Here is a 25,752-nt window from a genome sequence, read left to right on the forward strand (position 1 = left end):
TACTGTTGTTTTGCTTCTGTTATGTTTATTTTAGCATTGTTTTTCTGCTCCTAGCCCTCATCCAACACGAACATGCTACTTCTGGAAAGACTTGCAAAGGCTATGTGTTGATAGTGAAAGCTGCTCTCATATTTTGGAGAATTTCCCCTCTCTACCTTCACTCCAGCCAGTCTCTTAAACAATGTTTACTGAGTCTTTTTCCACATCGTACAAGGCAAGCATTTACATTTTTTTTTACAAAGCTTACAAAAAATGGGTAAAAGACAAAACGGTGTACTAAAACCATTGTAAGGGACTGATTACTAAGACAGTTCCAGAAGAGGAACATAAGGAGCAAGGTGGGGGAGCTGGAATGCTCCACTCCAACTAGCAATAAGAAGATATTAGCACATGACATGAACAAGAGTCATCCTCCTTGGTATAAAATTATCATTCAACATAAAGCAGCATATTGAAACAACCTCCTTAGTAAACTCTTTATACTCTAAGCATGTTTTATTAGCCTATTTGTCCTGTTTGTGTCAAACAGTCTGATCACCTCTCTATTTTAATCCTCTTTCTGCAACACCGTTGGAAAACATCTTTGAGAGACATTATTAAACTGGACGAGGGATATACACATATGCCCACACACAGTCTTAGTAATCATGCCCTAACAATTGTTTTAGTATTCTATTTTAATGTTTCTCTTTTTTCTGGAGCTGCTGTTTATTAAGGGAATTGGTTATTTTGTCTTCACTGTACATTTATGCCTCTCAGTTTGGGGATCTAACTGTGCTCCATGTGCTAAAACCAGGTTGCAAAGCCTTCTGAGGGGCTGCAAGTAGCCCTTCCAAAGCCAGAATAAATAATATGACTTTAATGAAATAAAACTAAATGAAAAGCTGGGATAATCAAGTAACCAGTGTGCATTTAAGTGTTGGGCTTTCAAATTACCATCTACACCTGCGCCATAAACTGATACCAGAAATAGGTTAAATGAATACAGTGCTGTTATTACTATTGTTATTATTTTACAACATTCAGGAGTCTGCAGATGCTTTACAGTGCAGACAAATACCGTCCCTATTCCCGCAAAGCAACAGAGATAGCAGGTGAATATCCGATCCCTCTAATTCACTGCAGAAAACTTTGCACAGGTTAATCTATTTGTAGTGGTCATATGTTTCATGCTTCCTTCCTTCCAAAGAAAAAGCAACCAGGGAAGGGAACCTGACTTCCTTTTGAAGTAAGCGAATAAATGTAGAAAGAGCTTCTTTAGCCATAATCAGATATACAATACACAAGAAAAGAAAGCTACCTTTACCTGTGAAATAAGACAGACTTGACAAGTGTGACAACATCCCGACTGGCATTGTACCCTGCACAAACGATGGCAACGTGAATGGTCTGTGGGAGAACAAGAACAAAAAGAACAAAAATTAAAGCCTGCTCCTGTGTTCTATCATTCATTAAGGAGAGCACATACATGACAGTGCTATTATTTAGTGTGGCGATTGTTAAAGGTTTGAGTGGGCGTTTTTCAGCAGTTTGCAGCCCACTTGAGGCAGTTTGTTGAAAACATCTTAATTGAGTTATAACACCATCACCATTCCAAAGTCATTACTATCCCTAAATTACATCAGATGGCTGAACAAAATTGCATTTATTAGCTAAGAGCATATGTGTGCGCGTGTGTACACACACCCCCATGTAGCAGCACACAACTTCTGAGTATGCAAACACGCAGACACTTTAACCTTCTGAAGTTTAAAATTATGCCTGATCACTAGAAGCACATATCCTCTTAGAAATGCTGTATTATTTCCATCTTAGGGACAGCTACTAAGGGGAGGGAGAGCAAGCTCTGAAGGATGAGCATGAGTGGGACAACTGGTTTGCCAGGGGCTGGGTGCATCCCAGTGACAGGACAGGACACAAGCTGTGAAGGCAGTTGGTCACTTCCCTGCCGGTGACAACCAGTATGGGCTGTACCGGGCAGTGCTAATGTGAAGTTAAATACAACCCCCCCACACACACCCCTTCTCCCCACCCCAGCACCTTGGTAAATTAACACTTATTCTGTGCCTTCTTACCTCCCTCTTAATATGAGGCAGAGGTTTATTCATCTCCTCAAGGGGAAAGGGAAAACTAAGAAGGTGCTCCTAGTCATTATTGTTAAGGTAGTAAGTAATAATTTGAAAACTGCTGTTAAATTACTCTTCTCTGGTTTTAAAACCAGCCACTGCCATTCCCTTGGGATGAAGAAAAATTAATCTTAGCAAGTTTTGACTCCAGCTTCTGTATTTTTCTGTTTCTTAGCGGTCACAGAAATGAAGAAGAGTTCACCATGCTGGCAGCACAAAGCTGCAACTGGGGACACAGCTGTGAAACTGCAGGAAACCCTCATTTGGCTTCCATTTGAAGCCTGGTTAGCTGGTTTCTCACACACGCAGCTCTCATTTTCCACAGAAAGCCCACAACGCAGAGAACAAATGAGGAATTCTGCCTCCTCACATAGTCATAGATTCCTGAAGTCTGGCTTGTAACAGAAGCAGATTTACACAAGAGGTGGCATGTGTTGGGCACATCTGAAGAGTCCATAGCCCCCTGCATTAACATCGCCTGGTACAGGGCACAATTTGAATCCTGTAATTGCCAAGTGGCTGTGCCACTGTGCAACCCCTGTACGAACATCGCAGCTGCCTCCAGCCCTAGTGTGCCTTACAAGCTGAGGCACACTGAAGATCAGGTTTGAAGAGGACTTGAATTAATAAGGCAACTGCCTGTCCAGAGAGGTATGAGAAAGAAAAGATACTGCTGCACATTTTCTGTGAGGTATTCAGCACTTTAAATTTATGTTAAAGGCAATGGAAGTTGAGCATGCTCAGCACTTTGCAAAAATTGACTGTGTTTCTCTCTTGCGATAACAATCGGGGAGAACAGAGGCTGTTTATTAACAATTTTTATTGCAGCAGTGGTTTGTATGATACTTATGGGTATGGGTTCTTGGGAGCGCACAGATTCCTGACACTGTATGCACTCCCTCCTCTCCGACTGCCACCTGGTCTTTCTCTGGCTTTTGGAATACCTAATATCCTTCCCTTCAGTGCCAATTAAAATCAAATTAACTGGGAACAGTTTCATGCCTGCTTTAAACACTCCACCTGAAGATACTGAACCAGACACAAACATTTTATGGATTTTGACAGAATAGTACTGTCGTATCACTGTCAACATAAATTTATACAACCTCTACTTTCCAGAAAAGCTCTCCTCACAGCTTCTCTCTCCACTTTACAACTCCCCTCAAAATCAGAATTTATTCTGTCAAGGACTTTTCCACATCTGTTCTCCTTTTCCTAAATCAGTTTGCTTCAAAATTAAAAGCATGCTTTCCTCACTGTCTTCTAGCAGGTACTGTTGTCTTGCATGCTGTTTCAGCCAGGGCACAGTGAGAAGACAGCACTTGCTGCTCTTCTGAATGTCCTTCTCCAGTTCAGAGACACAGGCATCCATATACCTTCTGCTCAGCCTCTCTGCGGCGTTTGATACTACGTACCACTTCTATTCCAGACTGCAATCAGCTATTGAAAAAAGCAATAATCCTCAAAGAGAATATAAACTTAGTTCTTTTTTTCCGAAGTTTTTGCCCACAGCATGCTGCAAGACTCAGTCTGTTTCTCTCCTTTTTTTGATTCATTTTCCTCTCTCTCATCGTTTAACTGTTAAACAAAGTCAGTGGGAAAACAGGTAAGTCAACATGAGGTCATCGACCTTAACTGTCTACATGTCCTGGGTTGAGTGAGTGGTGGAGTTTTTTGGTGGCAGGGGAGGGGGCTGTAGGGGCAGCCCCCTGTGAGAAGCTTCTCGATGATCCCCCAGCTCCACGTCAGCTCCACCTCTGCACCAAAACTGAGCCAATCGGCTGCGCCTCTGCGATAACGTATTTAAGAAGGGACGTGGTGACGGGCAGTGGGACTGGTGAGGAGGAGTTGCTGCAGCTGCGTGAACACCAAGGTCAGTGGAGGAACGGAGGGAGAAAGGAGGGGGGAGGTGTGCCGGAGCAGAGACCCCCCTGTATCCTGTGGGGAGACGGCAGGGCGGCCCCCCCCGCCACCCATGGAGATCTACGGTGGAGCAGACATTAATTTATGGGCTGTGGCTTCCGCCTGATTGGTCAAGGTGCTGTGCCCGAAGAAGGCCGGATTCTCATGGGAAAAGGCAGCCCCGCTGCTGTAATTCAGCACTGGGAGGATTGCAGCACTTGGGGGAGTCCCACGCCAGAGCAGCTCGGGAAGGGCTGCAGCCGTGGGAGAGAATCCAGTCGGAGGAAGTTGGTGACCCATGATGGAGCAGTGTGGGGAATGCTGCGGCCCATGGGAGGGACTCCAGCTGGAGAAAGTTTGTGGAGGACTGTCTCCTGTGAGAGGGGGACCACGATGGAGCAGGAGGAACAAGTTTCGGACACTCACCTCACCGAAGATGAAGGAAGTGGCAGAGCTGACTGCATCCCCCATTCCCTGCCCCTGCGCCACTGGGGGAGGAGGTAGAGATATCGGGAGCAGAGCTGAGCCCGGGAAGAAGGGAGGGGTGGGGGGAAGGTGTTCTCAAGATGTGGCAATGCTTCTCACTGTCCTACTCTGTTATGTGTTGTTAGTGTCTGTAATAAATGTATGTTCTTTTTTTCTGCCCCTAACAAGTCTGCCTTTTGCTCGTGATCATAAAAGGGGGATTTTTCCCCATCCCAGTCCTATCTCGAACCCCAAGCCTGGCTCTCTGTCCCTTCTCATTGCCGGAGGGGAAGGGAGAGAGAGGTGCTGCATTGTGGTTGGCTGTCAATCAGGCCTAAACCACAACACTACATATGTTTACATCCTAACGGAAAAAGATTTATTTCTAGTTTTCTCCCTGCTTGTTCCAAATACATGTTTGGCTAGAGAACAGCTGGCTGTAGCCAAATCCTGGCAAGACAGGGCAATAGTGGCTGGAAGAAGGAGGCACTTCAAAGAACTTGCTTCCTCCTGAGCGCCCTACTGTAAGCATCAGGTCATAAATTGTGAAATTGGTCAGCAGCATCACAGCTCTCTCAAACTCCTAATTTTCCATCTGTAGATGGCTGGAAGATTGCACGCCCATCTCACTAGATCTGGTCTTGATGACTGCAGCTAACACCTAGGAGTGAAGCCACATAGGTAAAGAATGCTCCAACTTCCACAACATGTGGCAGCCTGTCTTCTTGGTTCAACGTGTCCCTCCAAACATTTCACACCAGGGCTCAGCATGCTACACTTGCTCTTCACTGTTTACAACCTGCGATAATTCTAGTTGTCAAACTCTAGCCTTGATATTGAGAAGTTACTGTGGGACTAAACTGAGCTCCTTGAAAGTGTCCATCCTCTTACAGCACTCTTTTTCAACTGAGTGACAGACATGTTCATCACTAATAGGTGTTGCAAGAATTCTGGACACAGGCTATTCGCTGGAGATGCTTTTAGACAATGGAACTCATTGCGGCAACAGATTAAATGATGATACATCTTGCTTTCCAAACTCAATGAATTCTTCCTCCGTTTATACATAGAGATATGATAGGTAATCAAAACACTGTGGAAGTTAATCATGATGTTCTTCCTACAGGTTGGGGATCAGGGACACAAAGAGTACTATTTTTTATTTCAAATAGTTTAGGGAGCACTCAGGCCCAGGTACTTCAAGGCATTTAAGGAAGTTAAGCTACTTTAAGAAAAGAGAGTTTAAATAATACCAAGGTGCATTTTAACATAGTTTAGAAACCATTACTTTAGCCACCATAGACCAGGAAAAACTGTTTCTGAAAGCATTATTTCATGTAAGTCCATTCCGGAGTAATATTAATAGCAAGAAAGTATCCAAAACCACATGAAGAACTGGGCCTCAGATCTCATACTGATGAGTATAAGGTGCCTAGGTAAACAGATGCTATTTCTTTTCTTCCTCAGGCTACTTTTTGGAATGGTGAAATAACGAGCTTAACAAACTCTAATTAGTTCTTATAGCTAAAAATAATCTTTGGTAAAGCATTTCATACTTCAATAATTTTCCAGTAATACTAGTCGAGACTTCCACTGCAGTTACTTAATCCTCCAAAAAAAATTACTGAATGTGATTAAGAGATATTAAAAGCATGTTACAAAAATGTAAATATGCTACAAATCATTCCCAGAGGCAAGTAACATCTGCTTTTCTTCTGTAACAGTGCTTAAATTGGTGGGGGCCTGTTCTTTGTGGCTCTGGAGCCTGACACACTTAACCCTATTGAGCAACACCGTTGAGAACAGTAACAATACAAATACACCTGTAAAAATGCTTCAAACTTTAAGTATTTTGCTAACCTACTAAATGATATACTGCTAATTAACCATTTCCTAATATAAGATCTCGTCTTGGGTTTGTCTGTTAAAAAATATTTATAAATACACACTTAATTCAAACTAAATGACCAGTTTATGAAGGCAGAAGCTGGAAAGATACTGGGGTAACACTGTAAGAAAGAATCATATAATTCTGTTAGCTTCCATCAGCATTATGCTCTTCTTCTGAAGCCTGTTATTTGTGCCTACATCTCTGTAAGGACTACTCATATTTCCAAGGTCTGTGTTAAAATTTTCTCCTACTGGGAAGGCATGACAGGGATCTGTTCCCTCCAGCGAGAAGGCCCTTGGTTGGAACTCTGATTTTTTCTTGCAATATACTGCTGGTACATTTTATAGTATCAGAGAAGCTATCCTGTGATGTAACAGAGTAGGAAGTGGTGCCTGGAATGCAACAAACCCACTGCTGTTTGATACAGATCACAAATATCATTACACAGATTATGCTTTCTCAGAGATTTATTGTAACTGCATTTTCAAATATTTTAATCATCACTAAAGACAATCAAAAATCAGATTCTGAAATATTAGCTTCAGTAAATCTCAAAGAACTTACTCAATGAAATAAACAACCTACTCCTAGCTCTATTAATTTCCCCCAGACCCCTAGCCTTTTTCTCAGGACCCTTGTCCAACAACCCAAGTGGCTGACTTGCTGTGATATATTCCAGGCTCAGAGGCTAAAAAATATTTAGTTTACACCTCTGAAACACTGAAAAGAGAGGGTGAATGGAGTCAAGATACCACTCACACAAAAATGGAACCCAAATCTACAGTAATAGGATAAACGATGAGACCCCTGGCAAATCTGATAATAAGGAAGTTTAATTTTAACTTCTATTGCTGTTACTGAATTACTTGGTGAATTCCTTAAGAAAAAGAAGAAAAAGCTATTTCGTTATCAAAATTGTGTGTGGTGAGATAGGGGGATGGCAAATAAAGAGAGGTGTTGTATTTTATATAACCATTGCCTTCAGCACAATGCTAAACCCCACTGAGCAAGTAAATTTATTGGCAAAACATATTATAAACTGAAAGGCCACTTAAACTACTCCTCCTTTAAGCTGCTATTTTTGTGTTCCAAATTGGTTGGTACATTGAACAACCAAGAACTGAGATTCAGCTCATCAGTCCTTGGCATGATAATAAGGGAGAAGTGAGGTTTGTTTATTGATGGTCTGAACCTTCCCTTCCCTTATTAAAAGAAATGCCAAAATGCTCAAAGGGAGGAAAATCAGACCCTCATTATCAGAAGGAGGGAAAATGAAAAACAGACTCCTCCTTTTTCCTCTCCTTAAATAACGTCGGTTCCTTTTTTCCATACTGACGGACGAAGATGTCCAACTGGAAAGCAATTAATTCATTTTTAAACGATATTTGGTATTTGCTCATTAAATAGACTTTATCTGGAGAGATAATTAGGAGTTCTTTTTCTCTTCCACTTCTTTTCTTTCAACTTTTATCTTCCCAGTGGCAAGAAGCAAGATAAAAGGTGATACGGTATTACCCTCTTTGTAGAAATAAATGGAGGAAGCTATTTTTGGTACATCCACCAGCTGGGATTGGCACAAGGCCTTTAAGCAAGACCTTCTGTTTTGGATCTATCTGTATTTGGAACTGTCATCATTCAAATATCTGACAACCAAATAGCTGGATGACATCCACAAAACTACTGGCATAAAATGGGGGAAACCAAATCAAAACGACCCCCACAAAACCTTCTTAGAAACAGATCTCCTGTTCCCTGCAGCTAAGCACACCACTTGTGCACAGCTCAAACAAAGCAGGTGGTTCCACAGTAGCATCCAGATACACGCCTGAAAGTGACCCAAAAGCACAGGCTGGCTCCATAAGCCACAATTTAATTAATGGTAAACCCTGAACTGTTCCAGTACAGATGCACGAAGAGAGGAATAACGCTTTTCAAAGCACTGTGACGCTTTCATTTAATTTAGAAACACACGGGGTCAGTTTGCCACAGGTCTTTATCAGCACGGCTGTACTGAAGTCAGCTTGGAACAAGGCTTTGAGTTTTACACCAGGTTTGGGGACACAAGAATGAAAAAGACAGAAAACTCTGATCAAATAATAACTCAAACGGGATACAGATGATTAAGTGTTTTAAGGTTTTGGAAAAGAATAATTAAAAATCATCTAAAAAGTTGCACCCCATAGCCCTTTACGAGGCTGGTTTCTGAGCAGAAAGTTTCAAGGGGAAGGAGATAGGGATCTGCAACGTCCTTAGAAGATCAAATCCATCAAGCTTTGTTTCTGGCAGGCGCCTTTCGCTTATTTACCTCACATTTCTCCACCGCTGGTTGCTGCCCGCACTCGGAGCTGTTTCCCGCCACGATGCCAGCCCGCAGGCTCTCGCTGTCGCCCGTCCCCTCTTCCATGGAGTAGGTTTTGGAGTGATTGCCGCGGTGGCGCGGGGGGCTGCGGCTCTGCGCCAGGCTGAGCTGCCTGCGAAGCACGCGGTTCTCCTCCTCCACCTCCCGCATGCGGACCTCCAAGCTCTCCCTCTCCCGCTGGCTCGACGCCGCGTACCGGGGACTGTGGGGCTGGGATTCAAGCGGAGACAGTGACACCGGCTTCCCATCTGCAAGAGAAGGAAACGAAACACTTCTGTCAGGACACGCTTCGAGCCGCGTTCTCCTTTAACGTCGGCACCGTGAGGCAGGGAGGTGTTTCAAATACAGACACGTCTTACACGGACTTGGCACTTCAAGGCAACGCGTAAGTGCACGGTAAACTTAGGCAGATGCTGAAGTTCTATGAGCTACAGGCCCTACTAGTCTTAAAACCACGTTAAAATACAAGCATGTGTTTCTTTTGTTCTGGATAGGGCTGCCTGCCAGTCTGTAGCCTGGAAAGACAGCCAAGAACAGAAGGATTTAATTCAAAGACAATTAATATACAGCTAAAGATATTTTAGAAATATATGCAAGACAAAATAATTTTCCTGTTCCCCACTTCCTCCACAGTCAAGCTACAGCATTTTGGTTATCTTTTTGTGCCAAACAGTAGCCCCAGCTGATTCACATGTGAGGAGCAGATGGTTTTTATTGAGCAACACAGCATTATGTGCTTGCTGAGAAATAAGAGGTTCAGAAGGACAGACACATTCAATACACATGTGGGTCAAATTCTGGAAAGTATTTTGGCTGAGAAACACAACAAGGGAATTTTGAAAAAAAGCAAAATGGTTCAGCTCAACACCTCTAGCTGAAAAGTTATATTCCAGAAATATGAAACACTTCAGTTTCACATTTTCAAAAGGTATCTTATTTGTTAAAAACAGCATTAAAAGTGAGCTAGATATAAAGTATAAAAAAGATAAATTAACCTGAAACCAAGGTCCATAACCAAAGACAAGTGCAACACATTCTACCATCACTTCCCAGTATATTATTGCTACCCAATTTTAATTGAGGAAACAGGGATGCAGCTGATGTGTTTTCAAATGAGGCATATTTTCGCATAATTTTATTAAAGCTATATATATATACACACACACGCGCGCGCGCACAGAGTACAAAAGCTTGAAAGGTGGTAAAAAAAATTCAAACTAAACTACTGTTCAAAAGTATTCAATTGAAATAAAATTGAAACAAAGTGAAAGACAGAGAGTTATCCAGTGTCATAATAAGCAAGACATTCCTTTACAGTTAAGATATGTATTTTATACTAAGGTATTTCTCTGAAATAACTTTCTCCCTGCATGTATTAAAAAAATGTTTGCTATTTAATATTTTTTCCAATGCAGAGAGTCCCTTCAGCTTTATTAAACAAATACTAGCTTGAGTGGTTTAGAAAATCGAAATCATGCAGTTATTGTTTAGCAATTCTCCTTAACAAGTACATTTCTCACCCTCCGACTCAAAACCATCTCCCTGCTATAAAGACCTGCTCATTACTTGTTCTATTCCATTGTTTCATATTTACATGAATGGTGAGCAGTCCTCTAAACTGAGTTCATGAAAAAACAGATATAGAAATCAAAACTTCAATTCTGATTTCCATTGTTGAGTTATACACGTGTACGTACTTCCTGCTATTTATATAAATAGCTATCCTGGTTTTAATATACCATTTGGATAGAGTATCTTGCATTTGCTTGCAGACTATCTCCTGCAAAAATTTTCTATTATTTTTAAATTTATTATTTTTACCATTAGCAAAACGTATGGATAGATCTGAGCTTGAAAAATGTCTCAAGATAGATTCTGAAGTTTGGGTACTGATATTTTGGAACTTGAATGCTCAAGAAAATAGTTATTAAAAATTAAATGACAGATTTGAAAAGCCTGAAAAACAGGGGTGTGACAATAGAGAAATATCAGTGTTAAGGACAGAGCGATGCTACAATTAGAATTGCAATAAAATACTGAGTTATCTTTCTCCATCCAGCTTGGGAGCAACTGAAATTATGTTATTTCTCACCTGATGATACCCCAGCCAGGAAGACTAAAACTCATTTAGATGTGATTATATTGCATTCCTATTACTGGAGAGCAAGAGTGTATTGTGTAGACACTCTCAGATAGAAAGAAAAACAGCACCCCTACTCACCCACACAACAACCAACCTGTGTTATCATCAGACACGCAATTACCGTGCAAATCTGGCCAAAGACTTCAACTTCACTGGCAATCATAACTCCCTACTTGGTGACTATCCAGTATGACAGAGATGTTACTTATCTCTTCCTATTCTTGTCACTGGATTCTGCTACCTTTTCAAATAATGGCCAGAAAAGGTAGCAAGATATGGAAGTAAATCTCAGAACAACATTCATCAAAATCTCACAATTAGGCATCTCTTCAGCTATTCTATGGACATAAATCAATAGGTCATAGATGTTGCTTTGCAAAAATTAAAAATTAACAAAGAAGTTACCATTTTGTATATCTGAACAATTGTAGCTATATTCATAAGAGCAGCTGAACTGTATGTACACAGTATTTAAAAGAAGCGGCATAGTCTGAGAAAGGAACTGAAAGAAAATATCACCTCACTGCCTCGGACTGGAAGTTGCAGCAGCTGATGAGACCAGCTCAGTGTTCATGCAGCTTTAGCTTTAAATGCCAGTAAACTCCACTACTGTTTTCTCAGTAGTACCTATACCTGCTGGTATGTAAAGGGCAGTAAGAAAATCATGTCAGAAATTATACAACCAGCTAGCATCTTGATCTGAAGTATGAAACTAGTTGAAATGTACTGATTTACTGTAAAAATTATCCATGTTTTGCTACAAAGTGCTAAGCCCAAGACATTTTTTGGCATGATCTCCTCAGAGTTCATAGAGCTGGACAAGTCATGTCTTGTTACTAACATTGCTGATTATTGTCAGGTGTATCTTGATGTATTTGATGTATTCGTAACACTCCAACTCCCTGATGCAAAGCATAATGTGACTGTTCCAGGACCAGTTTGAAATAAAAGTATAAAGTCAAAAGTGAACGGAGTTTGATCTCAAGATTGAGCAATCAAATAATTTTTGTCATAAAGGTGGTCTAGCTCACAATTTTTACACACCGGAGGTTGGCAAGACTTGGGGCTGGGTACTGTTTGACTCAGTCCTATTGCCAGACTGGACACATGAAGATATTTTTACTTCAGTGAACCTACAGACATGGCAGAATGCCTCTTGGGAACTACTGCCTAGTAGGTAAACACCAACATATGCTACCCTGATCTGCTTCCTAGCAGTTTTCAAGGCAATGAAAGAACTCTGTGTTTCACCTCATCTTTGAAGAAGGAGTAAGTAGACTAATGTAAGGGACTACTAATACTTGATTGACTGTGTGTGCTGCTTGGCAGAAGAGTTAAACTGATTACACTGCACTTGAGTTTTACAGCTTTACGTAACTGGAAGAGTGCTCTGAGCTGATGTCTAGACACTTTTTATCTAATCTAAATCAAAATAAAATAACGTAACACATAACGAGGTCTGTATGACTTTGGGACAAAAGATCTCCTAGGGATCACTGCAAGAAACATTGCTGTGCTCTGAAGCAAGCAGTGCACTTCTGAATGGTGCAATAAATAATAATAAAGCTATTATTTTTTATTCTTCATTTGGGGTTATCTCTCTATTTTTGAGCCTTGGCAGTCTCAGATTTTTTTTCTTCTTCTATCTGTATCAAGCTTTTTACTTCAGACTTTTTGTGCTAATACAACTGTACCAAAGAAATAAAAATTACCTACAAAATTCCACTGCCCACAAAACAAAATCCAAACACAAAACTGAGTAATTATTTCATGGCTGACAGCAGTCAATGACTTATCATCACAGTAGGTCCTACGATTAAGGAAACTTGACAATATGCAAGTTATGAATTCTATGGATTATTGAATGCTTCTGCATGTGTGGAGTCACCTGTATTTAAGGCAAGAGGTGTCACTAAACCTTACTTAAGCTGAGCAATTTATGACACTGGAAGAAATAAAGCCTATAGAAAGCAATACAGCATAGTTTATTTGAAAGGAGAGGGACCGAAGCAGTGGAATTTTCTTACATAGAAAACCTAAAGAACAGGCATTAACTCCAAGTTCCTGGTTCTGTAGTTTCCAGACTTGGAGAGGTGACAGGCCTGAAAAGGACCCAGCGACGTAGGAAGCTTGCTGGGGGGAGAGCCACAGAGAAAACAAACTTTGGCCGAAGATTAACTGCTGGGCTGGATAAGGGAGAAAGAAACAATGTTCAGGAAAGAAAAAGTCACTTTGATTCAGACGAGAAGGCAAGTGCAGAAGCAGGGATCTTGAGTTTCTCAGATGACCCTGATCTGAACTCAAATGCTTAAAATTTTGTTAGGAACTAAGCGAGGCAGGCAAATTTATGTAGCATGTTGTGGGATTTTTTTCCTTAATTTTTCACATTTCTTTTGTAATCTTAAGTGCAAACTACATTGTTTTTTTTGGCATCTTTACAAGGTCTAGAGGTTTCTATGTGTTTTAGCTATTATTCACCCCCTAATAGTGTGTAATGCCTTTATAATGAATTAACTGATGACAGTGAACTCTAGGCTCCCTCTGAGATAAGAGGAAGTTATGCTGCTCACAGATAATGCTTCAGTCTGACTACATATAGAAGAAAATAACACTCCCCCATTTCACATTTGTTCGCATTTGAAAATTCATATTATCAGTGCACCCTTTGTCGACTAGCAGTATAACAATTTTAACCAAAAGGCAACATACTGCAGAAAGAACTGGGATAGCAGGCAACTAGCCTCATGAACTTCCTCCCGTTAAGGCCACGAGCAAAATCATCTGAAGTTCATTCCACAATTTTTATTTTTTTTTCCCATAAAGACCATTGTGGAGAACTGCATGGACCCTAAGGGAAAAGAAAAATAAGAAGACTGGAGTCATGACCATGGAGAAATAAAAGCTCTGCACAAGCAGCTAAACTGTCCCTTTTATTGTGGAGCACTAGCTCAGCTTTAATCATCTAACACCTTAGTACTCTATGCACTTCTGCTCAGCTGGATGCTCTAGTAGGTATTAGTTATATGGGCAGCTACGAATGAAGTCCCTTTTGTTAGCAGTTTGGTACTTTAAGATATATGCCTCCATGAGTAGGTGCTAAGGCATCCCAAGGCACCTATTCTCACACTCACCAAGGTATTTTTTTTTTCTGATGCCTTTTTGTGAAGCACTGCAGTGTGATCTTGGCTGGAAGTAGAAAACCTTGACCAAATAACTACCTTAATAGTGAAATATAGTCTAAGCAATTTACTCCAGATTTGCGGACACAGAACTTCTTCATTCTAACGTGACATGAGGCAATTACGAGCTTATGCTTCCAATTTTCAGTGGTAGAAAGTCGCGCCATTAAAAGATGTCACAGTAAGAACCCTGAAGGCTGATGTCCACTAGACAGAGACAGTGCAAGAAATGACAACCCAGACTCTCCATACTGCCCAAACAAGTTTCCTCAGCTCTGACAGAAAAGCTGCCCCCATCAGTATTAAGCACAAACCCTTCTTGCGATTTGGCATGGAAAACATGATAAATTACATGCTCATTGGTAAGAAGAGACTGTTTCCACACAAGATGCCAATCAACCATCAGCCTTGGATTTACGTAATAGTAATTGCACTTAGGCACTTCAGCATGTCCTTTAAGTGCTAAATCTGTGTTCATTTCCACTGCTGTTAATGGTACTTAAGCACATGCTATCATGTTTTATTGAACCTGAACCATCCAATTCCACTGCAGGATTATCATACTTAAAGCATCACATTATTGCCTGTAGCTCATATACCGGGACATCCCCTCCCACTATCCTCTCCTTGAACAAAATAGCCCCCTACAATCAGTGGATTTGGAAATTAAACATATCATACACAAAACCCCTACACCCACAGAACATCGGATTTGGAAAGTGTATTGTGGTTTCCATGGCAAGGTTTTGGTAGTGGAGGGGCTACAGGGCTGGCTTCTGTGAGGAGCTGCTAGAGGCTTCCCCCATGTCCAACAGAGCCAGTGCCAGGCGGCTCCAAGACGGACCCACTGCTGGCCAAGGCTGAGACCATCAGTGATAGTGGTAGTGCCTCTGCAATAACGTATTCAAATAGAGAAAAAAAATGCTGCACAACAACAGCCAGAAGAGAGGAACACAAGCAGACACCAGGGTCAGTGAAGAGGAGGGGGAGGAGGTGCTCCGGGCACTGGAGCAGAGATTCCCCTGCAGCCCGTGGTGAAAACCATGGTGAGGCAGGCTGTGCCCCCACAGCCCACGGAGGTCCACAGAGGAGCAGTTACCCACCTGCAGCCCGTGGAGGACCCCACACCAGAGCAAGTGGATGTGCCCAAAGGAGGCTGTGACCCCACGGGAAGCCCGCGCTGGAGCAGGTTTGCTGTCAGGCCTTGTGACTACATGGGGCACCCAAGCTGGAGCAGTCCCTTCCTGCAGGACTGCACTCCGTGGAAGGGACACACACTGAAGCAGCTCGTGAAGAACTGCAAACCCATGGGAAGGACCCACGCTGGAGAATTTCACGGAGGACTGGCTGCCATGGGAGGGACCCCATGGTGCAGCAGGGGAAGGGCATGAGGAGGAAGGAGAGGCAGAGATGTGTGATGATTTGACCACAATCTCTATTCCCCATCTCTCTGTGTTGCTCAGTGGGAGGATGTAGAGAAAATCAGGAACAAAATTGAGCCCAGAAAAAAGTGAGGGGTGGGGGGAAGGTGTTTTAAGATTTGGTTTTATTTCTCATTACCCTATCCTGATTTGACTGACAATAAATGCGGTTAATTTTCCTGGGTTGAGGCTGTTTTGCACGTGATGGTAATTGGTGAGTGATCTCCCTTATCTCGACCCGTGAGCTTTTTGTTATATTTTCTCTCCTCTGTCCAGCTGAGGATGAGGAGGGATAGAGTGGCTTGGTAGGCACCTGGCATCCAGCCAAGGTCAATCCACCACAGAAGTGAAACACTCCAAAGTTTGGAACTGTGCGAATGATGGTCTCCTGTCCAATCTCTGCTGTCATTCCCCTGTGCCTGACGACCAGATCATTAATTGCATGGTCACCAGTTTACTTCCAAAGAACCTTGGCATCACTGTGTGCACAAGATAGATGGTGCTCACAGCTGTTCAGTAGCTTGTTTAAGCTCATTCAGTTTGTGCCTACGCATACCCTGCTCTGCAAAAAAGACTTACATGTTCCCTCATTAGCCTATGATGCTCATCACTATAATACTTGAATGCAGCACAGGGATTATGACTTATTTTTTGAAGTTATTTGAGGGAAAGGTAATTCTATCAGCCCCCCTCTAAGGACAGTGCAGAGAAGTTTGGTGCAATTAATGCCAAAAGAAAATACTAGTTTTGGATGCAAAATTTAGATGGTTCTGATGTAATTTTTCAAAAAATAAGCACCTTTTCTGCACTTCATTTTGTTCAGAGGACAGACCTCATGACCTGCATATGCAACAGTATACATTTCTGTAATGCAAGAAAGCTGGAAATCCAGAAAATGGGAAAAAATGTAGTGAGCAGTCACTTGTAATATCTTTGTTTTATGTACATTATGTAATGAACTCAGTGGTAGAGACAGCAACAATTTTCCAGGGCAGATTCAACTTCATAAACTACAAAGCTGTCCCTTTTCTTTCTACGCCCCCCGAGTAGTTCATGACACACCTTCCAGTCTCTTTAATTAACTAAATGGAGTGGTGCATGAACCACTCACCTCATTGCTGCATTTGCTTTGCACATAAAATGAGGAAGGGGTTGTGTCTCGGAAAGGCTTAGCAGTTGTATCGTCAACGACGGCATCGTGTTGCGTAGCTGCAGAGAGCTGTTTATGTGCCGACTGAGTGAATGTAATTCTGGTACTTCCAACAGGGATAACAGGGATGGTAAACAGTAAAAGACTCTAGGTAAAGAAAAAGCATGTAGCAACAGAATGCAGGAAGAAAGAGGGAAAGAAAATCTAAACATACCATCCATCTTTCCTGAAAATGGTTGTGTTTCTTTTTAATAGTTTGTTTTTTTCAACTGAAATATTAGCTTATTAGCTAATGTTATGAATGGTAGCTTATTAGCAAATTTTAAAAAAGAGCCCACGAGTTTTAAAATTATTTGTCCCTTTCCTTGTCTAGAATACAATTACTTTTTTTTTTTTTCTTCTGTTGTCTTCTCATTCTTCTTTTTCCCTGCTTTCCATTGCCTTGGCAAAATATATGCCTCTCCAAGAAAAGGACCAAAAAGAATGTTTTCCCTTTTCCACTACAAGTGGAGATGTAAGAAAATAATGTCTTATCAGAGTAAGCACTGAGTGAAAATAAGATTTTATCAGGGACTTGGCTTGACAAAGATAACGTTATCAAGAGGGGAACTTGGCAAAGATAACACTTTATCAATACCAGGAGTAAAGCTTGGGAAAAATAATGTTTTAATACCTATTAGATTCTAAATAAGCCATCTGTGCTCTTGATGAATTGTTATTTTCTCCAAGCCCCACTCTTGTAAAGATGCTGATTTTTTGGCAAATCACTTCTGTAGCAGTTGGGGAAGGAGGAGAGAAAGAGGAGAAAAGGAAGCTCTTTCTCCACAAGGCTAGAGGGATATTCTCTTTTTTTTCAAAAGCCTTGCATGCAGGTAAAGGCTGCCAATGTGACAGCTCGGAAGACTCAAATGTTCAGACACCAAATGGTCATTGCAGGGAGAACTCCTACAACAGTGCTCTGCAGAGAACAGAGGGTTAACACCCCTTCTGTCCTTGACCACACTTACCTGGGCTCGGAGGTGCTGCCTACAGTATTTTGGCAGAAGCACTTCTGTACAGAGCAACCGGCCAGCCATCACTTAGCACTGACTTTTTGTCATGAACAACTCCATCACAACTAGCACTTTGTGTCACACGGGGTACTTGACTATTTGTGTCGCTTGGGGGCACAAATAAATGACCCCTTTTAGATCAGCTGCAGACATTATCACTCTTCAGTCAGAGGTCACCATTCCCGCATCTTAGCTGACCCAAAAAGCCACGCAACTCCTCTTACCTCGTGCAGTGCAAAGCATCCAACTCTGTTTAAGCAGTCAGTGGAGCTGGCTTGAGCTAGCCTGATTGCCTCTGCCCTGAAGCGTTCTCCTCCATCACCTCCACCATGGGGGGCAGAGACAAACCACTGTCTAGTGGGTGTCTGTGCCTCAAAGCTGAAACCTTCTGCAACTCAATTATAAATCTTCGGAGTGAATTTAAATAAATTGTGGCACCTCCTGGAAAACGAGAAATCCAATTCATAGTAGGATGGACTACTAACTGCCTTAAACAGCAAAATGTGGGTGAATGCCACTGGCTATTCATAGGAATGGGCAAGCAGGGAATAATTAGAAGGGAAGTTGCGGAGGGACTGTAGGAGTGTGATGTGAATAATAAAGCACACTTAGGAAAAGGCATATGAATGATATCTGCAGGGTAAGTATTTGTAGCCAGCTGAATTTCCCTGGTGTACAGTAGGAGTGGGAGGGAAGACAATGGGATCTGTTAATCTGAAGATTTCCTATGGAGGAGCTGCATCTCTTTTTTCATTAACCATTTGGATATCTTATGCCAAGAGATTTCTCTATGTTCAGGTGTGAGCTTGGTGTTAAGGTAACTTCTGAGGCCCTGATACAGTGAATACATAATCAACAGCAGGCAGCCATCACAGCTCTCTAAGGTAAGGCATGTGCCCAAACGCGTCCCTGCAGCTGTACACAGTACTGTGACGATCATTCATGGCAGTGGGATATAAAAGACTGAAACTCTTCTGTGTTGGCTCCAGCTCAGTAAAACACTGTGGAAGAGATAGGAAGGGAAAAGTCTAAAATACAGCATTTTACAGTGTTTTTTAAGAGTATAGAAAGTACAAGAAATAAATATCTATAAGCTTAGGAAAGATTATAAGAATATCTATAGGTTTCTACAATTGCCCCAGTAACCACAAGCCCTGAGACAAGTATGCTCAATCAAAGTCTAGTAGTAGTTAATTCAGATTCTGTTGCTGATGATTAGCCTCAGCTGCTCATCAATAGAGACTCCAGCTGATAATTATTAAGTTAAACTTCTGAGGAGTATTTGCATATGTAAAGCATGCTTTCCCTGCTGAAGCAACAATGGATGCTATAATGCATTTCCTGATTGTACAGCACTTAGATTTGGGGAACCTGGGCAAGAGAGTCTGCTTTGCATATCCCTCCTTACCCTCATCAGGCCAACCATTCAGAAGAAATGCACTTACACATACTGACATCTACAAGCTAGAGCAAAAAACAGTCCTAACCCTGCATAACAGGAAAAATGCAACCATTCATTTCAATCAGAATATCTCTAGTAAGAATAACGTAAGACAGAGTTTTGCATATTGCTTGAAATATTTACCTATGATTCCTTACAACCTGAAAAATGTAGAACAACTGCTCTGTGACAAGACATCCTGGTCACCTTAAAAGACATGCAGAAACACTAGTGGACAGATTCAGCCCATTAATTCCTAGTGACCTCTGGACATGGCCCCCTCCTCCAAAGGAATATTCAGTGTCACGATGTGGTTCTCTGTTTGGCCTTTTCTCATCTCACTTTCTCCAGATCAGAACTTCCATTTACCTGAATATCATTCTTGGTCATCGGTCTCATACTCCCCCGGTTAACTGTAGTATCAAGAATATAGATAAACACATACAGTGCAGAGATTACATTTATGTGTGCTATTCTCCATATTTTAATAATTATATGACAGATAAGGTATGCCCAGATCTGCTTAATATCAGAGGAGTTCGTAGGCACACTTGCTCTAGAGATAGAGAAATGTGGAAAAGAATTGGAAAGATCTTCACGGAATCCATAATACAACTACCTGCCCCCATGTAGCTACCGTACCACTTTGGTTTAAGAGTCAACCACAGGCTGACTATTAACAGACCTGAATGTTTCTTTATCAGACAGCAACGAACAGTAAAGTAAAAGATGCCCGAGTTTGGCTTTGGTTAAACATAGGAGATGAGTTGAAAAAAAGGAGGTCAAAGGGAATGCAAGTGGTCAGCCTCTCTGAAAGCCAACGTTTAGGCTCTTAAGTGATAGTTTAAAATTTAGCTATAGCAACAATTGTGTGTATTGCTACAGGTCACCTGGTAGCACTGCTACACACAGTCTCAAAAGTTGATTTTCAACACATCTACAGAAATGCTTCAGTATTAGTTCAGGCTGGCTGGTGCTGGTGAAACCTGCTGGAAAGCCTGTTATATTCCTCACTCTCCCGCAGCACAAAGATGCCATCAGAGAACCATATGCTGGTATTTTGATTGAGGCTGCCGGAAAAGGAGATTGCCTGAATACTGACTGAGCATCCAGGATTGTTCAAGGATAAATAAGTAAATACAAAAAAATCCAAATTCTGCACCACACCGTTTCTTCCTTAGCAGGAACCAGATCTTTAAGACCCTTCAAATCTTACAAAACTATAGCCAACAACAACAGATATAAGTACATAGATATAAAGGCAAATATCAATGAACAAATCTTCAAAACAATGATTCCTCTTCTTTCTAACTGTATCTGAAGACTACACATGCAGACAGAAATGTTGCAAGTTTATCTTTCTAGTTTAATATGATGTTATGAAATAAATTCCGTATTATTTCACTGATGACATAGCAGTGCCTAAGTTATTAATATCTTTTAGTATTGAGTCTTCTATTTTCCCCACACATTCTCAGCACGTCAAATCTGCAGCACCTGTCATTTCAGCCACTTCAGTCCTGAAGAACAGTGAGGGGAAAATGCAAATAACTGCACATTCAGAACACATAAAGGCTGATCAGTGTTATGACATTTATCTTCACTTATGAAAAGAGATAAAATATCTCATGAGTTAGTTTCCCGTCCTCCTCATGAAGAAAAATGTCATAACGGATCGTCATGTACTATATACAGCAAAATTTCTAACACTTTGCAGAGAGAAAAACATCACAGCAGTGATGCAGATGGTAGGTTACATGTCATGGCTATGACATCAGAAATTAAATACACAGCATTTTAAAATAGTAGATAGAAAAATAAGTTGAAATATAAAAAAAAAGGCACCCTAGAACAACAGTTCACAAATTAGCTAAAGGCAGCTAGTTAGATTATTTGCAAAAGGCATAACTACATTAAACAGCAATTAATTGTCCATACAGCTTAGTGGAATCCTAAATAGATTCCAAATAGGAAGCCACATTTGGCCAATATATTGTATTTGATAAAACAGCACTTTTCTACTTAAAATCTCCAAGACCCATAATATATGCAAAAGGGAGTAATGAAATTAAAACAAAAAAACAAACAAGTTAGAAAATACACTCTTAATTCTCATGAAATCCCATGGAAATCAAGGGTGCTTTCAGATTAAGCCTCAGTGTGGCCATATATCTACTCCAGACTACCATCTATTTATGGTGACGAAATTCCATTGACGTATAATATGGAACCTCTTTTTTGCATTAACTTACTTGGCGTTTACCTTTTTTAAAAAAATATTTAGCTTTAATATATTAGAGATGCTACTTCTACAAAGATACAGTAAGTATGTACAGAACTGATTTTCTATCAGATATATTGTATCAGGTATATAAAGACTTCATTTCAATTGGTGACCTACGTTTCCTATAAACCACCAGGAAATTACTCTTCTTTATGGTATTCTTGTTTTGTTACAAAAGTGAAGACAGCGTATCAGAAACATAAACCTATTTCAAGTGAGTCAGAGGCAAAACTCTGACTTTGATGAAAACAAGCATGGGTCTAATATTTCATATTCTGCATGCATACAGCCTGGTGGAGGTAGCAATTTTTATGTTGTAGCATAAATGTACACAGTGCTGTACTGTGGTAGGTCAGAATGTGGGCCATGTCCCCTGTGCCCCATCACAAACCTGCTGAGCTTCAAGCAGCAGGCAAATTAAAATTTTCATTTTTGAGTAGCCACGAGTTTATTAAGGTTAAATATTACCAACTAACAGCAAGGCTTAGATGTTCTGCCTCCTAAGATTTTGTCTTGCAATAGATGTGGTACATCTTTGAGACTAATTCACAATTCTGCTCCAGTGCACAGAAACATCTTAATGTATGTTTAGGATCCTAAATAAGAATCCTCAGGATTATGCCTATTCTTGTGTAAGACAACAGTGAGGCTAAGCCCCACTGACATGCCCACTTACTATTCTAAAACAAAGTTGCTTTACTCAATCAGGGCAGCAGTGCTCAATATGCACGGGATCTGCATGTATTTAAAGAAACACTTTCTCTTTTTTTTTTTTTCTCAAGTGAGTCTCTTGTTTCCACCATTTTAATTAACTCCCGGAATTTCTCTCAAAAGCAGAATATACTTTGAGAGACCTCTTTAATAAGTACAAATGAAATACTACAAAGTGGCATTTTTAAGGATGCTTTTGTTAGGTAGCTTGTGATCAGGGCTGGTAGCGTAGGCTTTCTACAGCGACGTACACTATAAACTAACTGATGTCTATGACAAGTTTTTGTCTTGGGATAAAGAGAAGATGAAGGTGAAGGCATTTCTAAACATTCTTCTACCATGCCTAGAGTAAACACGATAGAAGCTTATCAAGTAAATAGGAGTAAATAGGCTGTGTGTAGTGGTCAATTACAGTCTTGCAATTGCCCTTTATTTCTGTTGATAGACCTTCATTAAAACATCTATCTATCTTCCTTTGTTAGTAAAATTATAGATTCATTAATTTCTATGATTTGAAATACATTTTATTATCTTAAAGTCTAAGTGGAATAGATGGAGACTTGACCAAAATTGTTTCGTATTTAAAAAACCCTTAATCAACTTACCTTATTCCTACAGAACAACCAGACATGGAAAAAGCCCAATAAGTCAGCTATATAAAAAGATTCTGCAACTGTAAAAGTGCTTTAAAGGTCAAGCTAAAGAAGAAACAAGAGCAAATAAAAAAAAAATAAAAATTTAAAAGTAGCTTCCCTTCCCCATCAACTCCTATCTTGTTCTAGCAAAAAGGGAAAGATCTTAATCATTACTTTTAGTTACATATTCTGTATTAATTTAAACTAATCTAGACACAGGAATCAGCTGTTAAGAACTGACATAGGATAAGGTTGAGGAGTGAATGCTAGAAAAACATTGTTTTCTCCACCTTTCTTTCCCCTCTGAGAACAGGCTGCTGCAAAACATACCCTTACAACAAATAAGAAAACATGGCCTTTTACCTTCTAAATCATGACCATCTGCCCAGGAAAAAGAGGCAGACAACAGAATAACAATATTTTATTGTGGCATTACTATCAAATTTACTTTTTAGATTACACCTTCTTCTGGTCTTAACTGTCACTAAAATAGTACAGATATTGAGTTATACCAACTCTGACTTCCTGTGCTCCTCTGAAGAAAATCCTACATTTCTGTCAATATGTAATATGTATTTTGTCCCTTATGGTAAAATTCCACTTGGCAGGGCATTTGAATGTGATTTCTTATGTTTTGAGAGACAGTCTTTCCTCTTTTAAGAAACTATAATTTTACCAGGTATGTGTTTAAAATTCATGCTAGCACCTTATAGTAGCCCCCTCTACAGAAATGATTTAGTTTCTTATTGGATGAGCACAAATATTTATTGTAAATTGCATCAGACAATGATTTTCTACTTTTCCTGAATAATCTGACTGAATTCAGTCAACACGGAAAGTAAAATTCCAGAATTGCCTAAAGAGCACATAGGTGTATTCTACTCTACTATTATGTCCCAGTCGTTAACTTTTGTTCCAACTTAAAACATTAAGAAGCGCACCAGATGTAAGAGTGAGCAAAGAATTTGCTGTCCATGTTCAGTATTTCCAGTTCTTAAAACTGCATTTTAAGTCTTGTGATATTTTAGATTTACTGGAAAGTCAAATCTTGGAGTTACATGAGAAAATATCGGTGCTTTTTGCTTGTTTGTTTCCTCTGAAGTAAGATCTCATTTTCACCTCTGCAGGAAAAAGCTGAAAAAGCATGACCTCTCACGATGAGAAAATCAGGAGACAAAGCTCTTCAAAACTTGTAATTTTAGATATAGTGAATTATGACTTTTGAACACTTTGAACTAGCAATGCCAATTTTTTATTATGACTGTTCAAATGACTTGTACTTTACTATGATGGGTACATTCTGTAACAGCAGACATGTCAGCCAGGGTGGGTAAATGGAAGGACCAGCACCTGCGACAAGCCTGTGATAGCTATGGTGCAACCAGGCATCAATTCAGCCTGAAGAGCGCTTACTAAGACAATCCTAAGTATTGTTGGGCATTTAAAGGAGCACTAAATATCCTGCAGTAATCTTCAGAAGAACCTTAAAGACACCAGTATTATACCAGATAAAAAAATATGCAAAATAAACAAGCATTTATCATTAATCATTTGAATTATTGCTTTTTTTTGTTTGTTTATTTTTGTTGAAATTATCCTTGAGAGGGCTCTGTAGACAAAGTTTTGTACAGAAGACCATGGTATTTTTACTGACATCTTTCTAGTACACATAACAGGGTTTTATCTTTTTCCATATTGGGCACTCAAAAGGTGTCTGGATCCCAGGAAAAAATGCACAGATGAAAGTAAAGTGATATCAGTTCCACTCTGTCACACTATAGCACTTTGAAAGCAGAAGTTTAACTCTGCCAAGAATATAAACCTCCAAATCTGTTAGATATCAATTACTATGTATTTAATTTCACAGCTGTGCCTTTTCCGTTTTTGACTTTTTTCACCCTTTTTATGCTTCTCTTGTTCAAGTATTTTGGATCTGGTTCTTAATCGGGTCCTGATGATCCTTAATGCCTTAATTTCAGAGCCCAGCATTCCCCAATTCCCTTCTTCATTTTGAAATTTCTGCAAACTCTATATTCAACCTCTGTGTGGCTGTGCAAACTGTAATCCCTCATAATAGGCTGATGCTGATCCTGCTCTATGGATTAGCCAGTGTAAAATGTTTATGTAATGAATTTTCATCAATTCATGCCTTCCAAACTCAGCCCTGAGCAGCCCAGGTATATCTAATCTAACCAACTGGCTTTTATCAGCTGCACACAAGAGATGTGAAAATAAGCCTCATTTCAAGCCTCAATTGCATAGCTACAACCATGTTATTATTTATTTCATTTAATAGAATGAATATATGTGAGGAATTTTAAGGTATATTCTATAGTTATACATCACTGGATTTGGTATGGTGCATGTTTCTTTGAAAATTGTGAAATTACTATTTTCATGCCTGGTTTTGATGATTTCTCTTAAAAAGAGAGAGGAAAAAAAAATATAGCTGAACTTCAAATGTAATTCTGATGCTTTCTTCTTGTGAAATCTATATTCCCATGCCAGATGGTGTCTGAGTTATCAAAGTTATTACCCTAAACTCAATTAGAGAAGAATGAAAGTAATTAAGTAGGGGATGAAGTGACAGAAGTATTCAAGATATAAAGCATCTGATATAGGTGAGGATTCTCTAAATTAGATAGAAATTAATCTATAAATTCAGCCTAAAACGTAAGAGCTTGAGCCTTCACTTTGAAATATTCTAAGACATTGCACAAAACTCAGTATTTGTTCAGGTGGGCACAATTCCCAGTGAAACAGTGGTCTATAGAAGGTGGGAGTAATTTTTGCATTCTGGAGGGGCTATTACTAACAATCATCAAATGCACCCTGAGACAGTTACTGTTCAAATGTTCCCAGATCTGTTGTGGCATGGTTTTTCAGGTTGTTATGTGATCTCAGGAATGCTTGTTTCCTTTCTTAAACCTGGCTGTTTCATACCCACCACAGTAAAAAAAAACCACACAAAATACTTTTTACCATAAAACCTG

General features: G+C 40.2%; 1 protein-coding gene across 3 annotated transcripts in view; it reads right to left on the reverse strand.

Moving 5' to 3' along the window:
• LARGE1 (LARGE xylosyl- and glucuronyltransferase 1) overlaps positions 1–25,752 on the reverse strand; it is a 303,034-nt gene that overhangs the window by 152,308 nt on the left and 124,974 nt on the right. For all 3 annotated transcript variants that reach the window (XM_042791992.1, XM_042791993.1, XM_042791991.1), the window contains 2 exons: positions 8,690–8,991; positions 1,307–1,389 (listed from right to left, as the gene is read on the reverse strand). In XM_042791992.1, the coding sequence (XP_042647926.1) occupies positions 1,307–1,389; positions 8,690–8,991 (385 nt within the window). The remainder of the gene's footprint in view (positions 1–1,306; positions 1,390–8,689; positions 8,992–25,752) is intronic.

Source organism: Tyto alba, unplaced genomic scaffold, assembly GCF_018691265.1.
Source record: "Tyto alba isolate M040663 unplaced genomic scaffold, T.alba_DEE_v4.0 Super-Scaffold_2, whole genome shotgun sequence".
In the NCBI taxonomy this organism is placed as follows: domain Eukaryota; kingdom Metazoa; phylum Chordata; class Aves; order Strigiformes; family Tytonidae; genus Tyto; species Tyto alba.